The sequence below is a fragment of the Syngnathus scovelli genome, chromosome 2 (assembly GCF_024217435.2).
Source record: "Syngnathus scovelli strain Florida chromosome 2, RoL_Ssco_1.2, whole genome shotgun sequence".
Classification (NCBI taxonomy): Eukaryota; Metazoa; Chordata; class Actinopteri; order Syngnathiformes; family Syngnathidae; genus Syngnathus; species Syngnathus scovelli.
The window spans coordinates 11,889,577-11,897,050 of NC_090848.1; the positions used below are offsets into that span (position 1 = coordinate 11,889,577).

At 40.9% G+C, this 7,474-nt stretch overlaps 1 protein-coding gene across 2 annotated transcripts; it reads right to left on the reverse strand.

The window, feature by feature from the left end:
* Positions 1–40: 40 nt before the first annotated feature.
* LOC125989326 (glucose-6-phosphate 1-dehydrogenase) lies at positions 41–6,479 on the reverse strand. Of its 2 annotated transcripts, none has more exons than XM_049755560.1 (13): positions 6,443–6,479; positions 5,232–5,353; positions 3,466–3,503; positions 3,228–3,336; positions 2,938–3,155; positions 2,682–2,840; positions 2,175–2,300; positions 1,921–2,014; positions 1,658–1,844; positions 1,327–1,562; positions 1,158–1,234; positions 942–1,034; positions 41–868 (listed from the first exon to the last, which is right to left on the reverse strand). In XM_049755560.1, the coding sequence occupies exons 1-13, from the start codon at positions 6,462–6,464 to the stop codon at positions 778–780; spliced, it is 1,572 nt and encodes a 523-aa protein (XP_049611517.1). In that variant the 5' UTR covers positions 6,465–6,479; the 3' UTR covers positions 41–777. The 2 variants fall into 2 exon arrangements, with proteins under 2 accessions (XP_049611517.1, XP_049611518.1); XM_049755561.1 differs by lacking the exon at positions 6,443–6,479 and adding an exon at positions 6,290–6,436.
* Positions 6,480–7,474: the final 995 nt, after the last annotated feature.

Sequence of the window (7,474 nt, forward strand, 5' to 3'; positions counted from 1 at the left end):
TTATTTATAATGGAAATAAAACTTCTACTATGAAACATGCTCATAAAGAAGCATAAGTAGTTTATTACATAACTGCTAGAATGACATGACAGAAAAGAGCAGTGCACCGTTGGGCATTACAAGTACAATCAAAGCTGACGCGTAGACCTGCTTCATGATTTGTAGAATATGGAATACATGGAATGAACTTCAGTAAGTGTGAATATGTAAACTGCTGTAAATGCTGCAAAGATAAAATGATCAGCACTCTCCTGTGTGTCTATTTACAAGAGCCATTGGTTTTTTTGGCCACAGGCAGAGAAGGCAAAAAAGTTCCACTAAATGTGATCAACAAAATGCAATCAAAGCTTTGTGGTATTACAATCACAATGATAGGTTTTTGCTTATGCACAGTCCTTCCTGTGTTCCACTCTACTGTCGTTACCATCCTTTTTGGTTTGGTATAAGACTTAAGCGAATGCGTTAGTTGCCTCGTTAATGAATGAGCATGTTTATCAGACTGTCCCAGAAAATAAAAAAATTGGTTTTGTTTCCAAAGTGAAGTGAATTTAAATGTTCCCCACAACCAATCACATAGCGGGATAAGGTCCTGATTGTCAGCTTTGTTAAATTGCCCACACTTCTAATAAAGTGGCTCAGAGGAAAAAACGATTTACCTGAGATAAAATAACCAGAGCCACCGAGTGGAAGTGCGTCATTCTGTAAAGCGCTTCGGGACACACTAACTCACCAAATATGGCGCACCCCTCAAACTATTCTCCCTATCGAATTCCTAACTCAAAGTTTGTTGGGGTTCACCCATACGTAAGTGCCTTCATAGCGGAATCCAACTCGCTTTACGAGGTCATCTGCTTCTGCCGGGCCCCGGCTAGATAAGGAGGGAGGGGTGACTGTCAAAAGGTGTTTTACTTGCAATTGAAGATATAAAAACTGTGACTAACCTTCCATATTTGTAAGGGATAGGTTCTGGCTTCTCCTTGTCTATTTGATGAAGGAGTGGAGTGAAGATCCTCCAGGCTTCCTTTAATTCATCACTGTAAAGGCATTACAATCTTTCATTGTACTATTTTTTTTTTTTTTGAAAAGGCACGCAAACTGCTTCAATGCCGCCAAACGTCTCTAAAAACAGTTTTCAGGTGGTAGCGTCGACTACAGACCTGCGTACAAAGTGCATCTGACTTCCGCAGAAGACATCCAGAATGAGACGTTCATAGGCATCTGGTAGCTTCACATCCTACAAAAAAAAAAACCCAATCATTTTGTTTTGCGAGGTCGAGCGCTTCTTTGCAACGCGCGGTAGCACGAATGAAACCCGTCAACACATGCCTTATATCTGCTCTTGTAGGTGAGGTCCAGCTCAGTTTCCTCAGGGCGGAAGTACACGCCGGGTTTCTTGCTCATCATCTTGGCGTAGACGGCTTCATTGGGTTGCACGCGGACCACCAGCTCGTTCCGGCGACACTGATTTCCAAAAATGTCCCCTGGGACATCGGTGAATTGCAACCGCACCTCGGCCTTCCTCTCGTTTAAAGCTTTTCCGCAGCGGAGGATGAAAGGAACGCCTGAGGAAGTAGCAGGCGTACAAATTTGGATCAGAATACGTGCGAGCGATAGCTTTGTCAGTGTGGACGTTTTCTAAAGAGCCACACAACTTTACCATCCCAGCGCTCGTTGTGCACGTAGAGCACAGCTGTGGCAAATGTGGACTGAGTCGAGCCTACGGGAACGGTGGGATCATCGCGATAACCCAATTTGGCATCTCCTTCCCCCTCTGGGTCACCCACATACTGACCCAGCACCACATCTGACATTACAATTGGATTGATGCATTTCAGCACTTTGACCTTTGAGAAGAACAAACATGAAAAGAATCAATCATGAAATTCCATATTGCGGCGCTAAGAACAACGAGTACCGCACCTTTTCGTCCCTGACATCATCAGAGCTGGTGGAGGCTGGTTTCTCCATGGCAACCAAAGACAGCAGCTGGAGCAAGTGGTTTTGCATGACATCTCTAATCAGGACAAAGAAGAGGAGAGATTCCAAAAAGGAAGCTGCGACGACGTGATCATGCTGATTATTATGAGAGCTGATCATGTGACCTAATCACATCTCTTCATCGGTGAACGGCCAAGAGAATTGAAACGTGACGCAATGCCATTCCGGCCTCTCACCGGATGATTCCAAAGTCGTCAAAGTAGCCTCCTCTTCCCTGAGTGCCAAACGGTTCTTTAAATGTGAGGACCACACAGGCCACACTGTCTCTATTCCAGATTGGTCCAAAGATGCGGTTTCCAAATCTGTAACAACATCACACGGAGGGTTTCTTCAAAGGCACGGCACACAAAAAGCACAGCTTGTTCATGACAACAAGCTCCTTTTGTTGAATGAACGCTTTTGGTTCGCTGTGAGACATTAACCTGGTGGAGACCATTTTGAAACAAATGCCTTCATTTAAGAACAGATAAACATGATCATGTCATATGATGTCAGATCCAAAGTCAATTCTGAGAAATTTATAGTTTGCAGTGATGTCAAACTGCATTACCTGAAAAACTAATTCAGATACTGTTGTGACCTTAATTAGTGACAGAAGAAAGTCATTGTATGTATTTTCTATGGGAAATGTGGTTGAGCATCCTAAATTACAGAATTTTCAAATACACTCAAATATTTTTCACCTGAGCACCATAAGGTTCTGCACCATTTCCTTGCCAAGGTAGTGATCTATACGGTAGATCTGGTCTTCGGTGAAGAGGGAAGAGAGGTGAGCGGACAGCTCTTCGGAGCTCTGAAGGTCGTGTCCAAACGGCTTCTCGACAATCACTCTGGTCCATCCTCTACAAAAACCAGATGGGAGAACATGCGTTTATTTCCTTCAAAACATCCAGCCGCACAGAAATGATAAAGGAGGGGGGGAAAAAAGTGCGCACTGACTTTTCACTCATACAATGGTGCTTGATGTTCTTGGTAACGTCGTGGTAGACTGTGGGCGGCAGTGCCAAGTAGAAAAGCCGGTTTGCTTCGGATCCTCCCGGCAAAGTGAGGATGTGTTTATTGAGATTGGCGAAGGAATCTTCATCTGCATATTTTCCGCTTATGTACGAGTTTCTGCTGAAGAAGACTGACAAGCGATCTGCTTCAGAGTCGGTCGCCTAGGTCGGGAGATGGAATGTCGGTGAATCACAACCAGGTGACATTTCCGTTATTACAAAGAGCTCTGCTACCTTAAGGTACGGCATGCAGGATGCTCTGATGGCGTCTACAGTCAGGTCAGAGCGAGCAAAGCCGACAAAAAATGTTTTTTCCGGGAGGAGACCGTCTCTGAACAACCACCTGGAAGACAACTTTCAGAAGTTACTCAGAACCTTGAGGAGTACTAGTCGACCGTGGAACTGTGCATGGCATTGCTATTTTCAATATTACTGCATGTAAGGATTTTTCCAAGGTTATAAATTGACTTACCAGAGAGTTGGGTAGATTTTCTTCTTGGCCAGATCACCCTGCAGGTGCAAACACACAAATGTAATGTTGAATTTAAAATATTGTGCAGGTTGCCCGGCTAAACTAAGCCATGACTCAACAACACAAAGGCGGCCTCTAGCGGAAACGTGTGCAAAAATAAATTCTTATGGCTAATGGGGAAAATGCTCAAACTGGGTTCAATGATTTGTAGACTTTGCTAACCTTATGTTTACTTGTTAGTTATTAGTAGAGTGACCAACAAGCGTCAATGAAATAAAAAGCATTTACACCTGTAAACAGGTTCAACTCGAGTGAAACAACACATGCTTTCCATTTATCTGCTAGTAGAGCGGCCTGAAAGGAAAATGCTGACAACCAATGACCTAGCAAAAAACACAGGTCAACCAAGAGCAAAGCAAAAGAGTGAAGTGGTAACCCTGGAAGGCAATACTTATATCCTTACGCAGCAGTGAAAGTGCTCTTTTGACTGCACAAACAAACAAAAAACAGAAACAGAAAAAAAACGGACCTTTAAAGTTTCATTTCATAAGGCCACAAACAACCTCAGTTAATTAATTCGCTCTGCTTCCTCTTCTGGCCAGCAGGAGGCAGTAGTTTTTACGAATTCCGTGATACTCAAGTCCAGCACTCGAAAAGTAACTCAGTTTGGCGTTCAACTCAAAACTGGAAAAATGTGGCACAAAAGTTAAACGTTCAAATTTAAAGTTTAATTTTCAAACCAGAAAAGTTATCAAAAGTTAAAAAAAACATTAGCCATAATCAATTGTGACATCACGAGATGTAACTCAGTTTGGCGTTCAACTCAAAACTGGAAAAATGTGGCTCAAAAGTTAAATGCTTAAAGTTAAAGTTTACTTTTCAAACCAGAAAAGTTATCAAAAGCTAAGAGAACATTAGCCAATCAATTCTGACATCACAAGATGTCAGCAAATATCATGAGACTTCAGCGAGTGTGTTTTTTTCCTTTGCCTTTTTAGCAAACGAGAACCAGTGGTGACAAAATAAAAATCATGATGATGAATGGAACTTACAGCCATTTTGACCAAAACATTTTACCCCACATTCATTAATCTTTCATCTACAAATGAGTAGCTGTACAGATTACTTTTGCTCTTTTGTTTATCATTCTGAAATGGTAAGTCATTCCAACTTCCAGAGTTAAAATATGCCTTCAATGGTCTTCAAATGGCCGGTGCTATAGTGACATTGCAGAATGGACGACATCATCCAAATTCTGAGCTAAGAGGAACCTTGAGGTGTTGCTTTCGAAACCTTGGACTACTGAGCCACCCTTTTTATTTGGAGAAGCTCAGCGAAATCACTTTCAACATTTCCTCAATCAGGTCACGTGCAACTTCTTTGGTATTTTTGAATACTTACAACATACTCTTTCGAACATCTATTTGTACAAATGGATTTACTCAATCACTTGGTTACCTAAGTGCACATCTGGAAAGCACTGGTTAATAGATAATTAAATTAGGATGCAGTATGTCCAAATTACGATATCAAACCCCAAATAACATTTCAAATTCATTTTTCAGCATTACTCATGAAAAGAAGTAGATTTTAAATTAGGTGATTGTAGAAAACCCTGCAAACCACCCAGGCTAAATTTCACTTGTTTGCAAAGATGTCTCTCAGATGGGATGCATTAGTTCTCAAACTCTGCTTTCCTATTAACTGGAGCTTTGGCGCTATCCTGTGGCCTTTTAGAGTGTTACAAGTCACACTTCAATTCTCACCGAAGCTCCCATGATGATAAATACATGAACGTCGGAATGTCGGAACTCATGATCGTTGTGCAGCTCCTTCCTCAGCTCTCCAAACACCTCAGAGCGAGACAGGGGAATGGCGCTCATTTTCACTATAAAAAGACAGCAAAGAGGACAAAGGCATGTAAAACTGAGAATGGATGGATAGTTAAAAACTTACTAAAATAGCAATGCTCTCTACATTTCAACACAGATATCTGTAAATTCTACTCTTGACAATATCTAAATTCGAGGGGTATCTTTCTATCTGTTGATGGAAAAATACAGAAAGGGATTAATTAAAAGACAAACAGGAAACCCATGGAGGAATGCACACCGGGGAGCATTGGCACAACAGATTTGGAGAAGCAAAACATTCAGAAATGCATATTCTTGTTTAATTCACTAATTCCTTATTTACAGTGCGTGCGTACTTTTTACCGGCTTTGGCTAGATTGTATCATGCCATGGGAATGCTGTATTACTACCAAATTACTTCCTCGTCCATAAGAAAGTGGCAGTGTAGGAAATTCCTCCACTTTGAGTGATAAGTAAAAAGTTGTACAATACTTCCTGGTCTACTACGATTATTCTTTGTTAAGTCGCTTCTGACAAACAGCAGGTACTGAACAACAGACAGCACGTGGGTTTGGGCTCAACTAACTAACAGTCACTACAACTCCTACAAATAGCCAAGACAAAGTATAATGATATTAGTTAAATCCTCCCCCAAATCCCCGTATTAAGCAGGGATCAACCTTTCCGCTGAGCACCTTTATAGATGACGATTCTTGTGCATCATTCGGGGTCCCTCATTGAAATCAAATGCTAACACTGGCTCGTAAAAGTACGACAATACAATTTTTGGCTTCTGCGGTTTTGCTTTGCATGAAGTATTTTGCAGCTGACTGTCAACCGCGCACTCTAATAACAGAAATCGCCGTGTCATCAATGCTTAGCTTCACGTGCTGTTATGACAACACAAGCTGCTTTCTTCCAAGCTAGCAAGCACAAGCTCGGCAAAAGCTCATTTCAACAAAAAGTCTTACCTCCGTGCCCGTTCTGAAGAAGACTAACAGAACACACTTTGTTTGCGGGTAATTAATAAACACGAAAACGCCAGCGAACCGGGTCGGCGCGTTACTTCCCTGTTCTAGTGACAAGGCAGAATTGAGCGATATTATTGGTTTGTAGAAACTCACCAGCGCTCGCTCGAGTTCCCATTGCTGCCAGATTACGTCACGGCCTTGCTGGTGGGCGGGGCGACAGTGTACAGTGTGAGCCTACTTGGCTCGCTCACGCCACGTGCGCGTGCACGAATAGTTCTGCAAAACCATCAACTGCAATCTTTTTTTTATAAACTATTTAATAATTTTATCATATGTTCCGCTGGGTTTTTATCAGCAGCCCACGAGCACTACGTAGACAGAAAGACAACAACTGAAAAATAAATAAAAATAATAGAATTTAAAAAAAAATCACAGTGAGACAGTGTTTTTTTTGCATTGCTTTTCTAAAATATATAAAATACACACTCACATCTGAGCTGTACTTAACGTGTTTGTTGCTATTTTTCTTCAAACGTACTTACATGAGTGCAATTGTGTAAACAACATTTTAAAACTTTATTTTAGTACTGAGACTAGCTAAACGGTAGAACTACAAAAAGAATAACCCCAAACAAATTCAGCAAATTTGTCATTTCAGGAGTGTGTAGGGATCTTATAGACCTTTGCATTATCAGTACCCAATAATTATCTCTCAGTTTCAGTTTAATTCTAGTATGACTCTAATGACACCAACAGAATTGTCTCAAATCAATGCTAAATTTTGTGTTACATGCTAGCTATGTTAGCTGATATGCTAATTAGTGAAGAACAACGTTTGATATATAATTAAAAAGAAAAACATTGATATTAAACATGTCTTTTGTTCACATGTGTTGTAATACTGTGCTTGAATAATCTTCCTAACCTGATTTATACAATATAATTCTTGTGTTAAATGTGCAATACATGGGTCACATTCAAATCCACGAGTATGCATGTAAAATAAATCCGTCACACTCCTAGGAGGAACCTAAAAACAAAAGTAGATCTGTCCAATGACTCTTTCAATGGGTCTAAGGTTTTTCCTTTTAGATATGGCAGATCCAGTCTGACTAGTATGAGGAAATGAATTTCACAAAGTGTTTCATTATATATAGGTGACATAATGATGGTTGACTGTTGCTA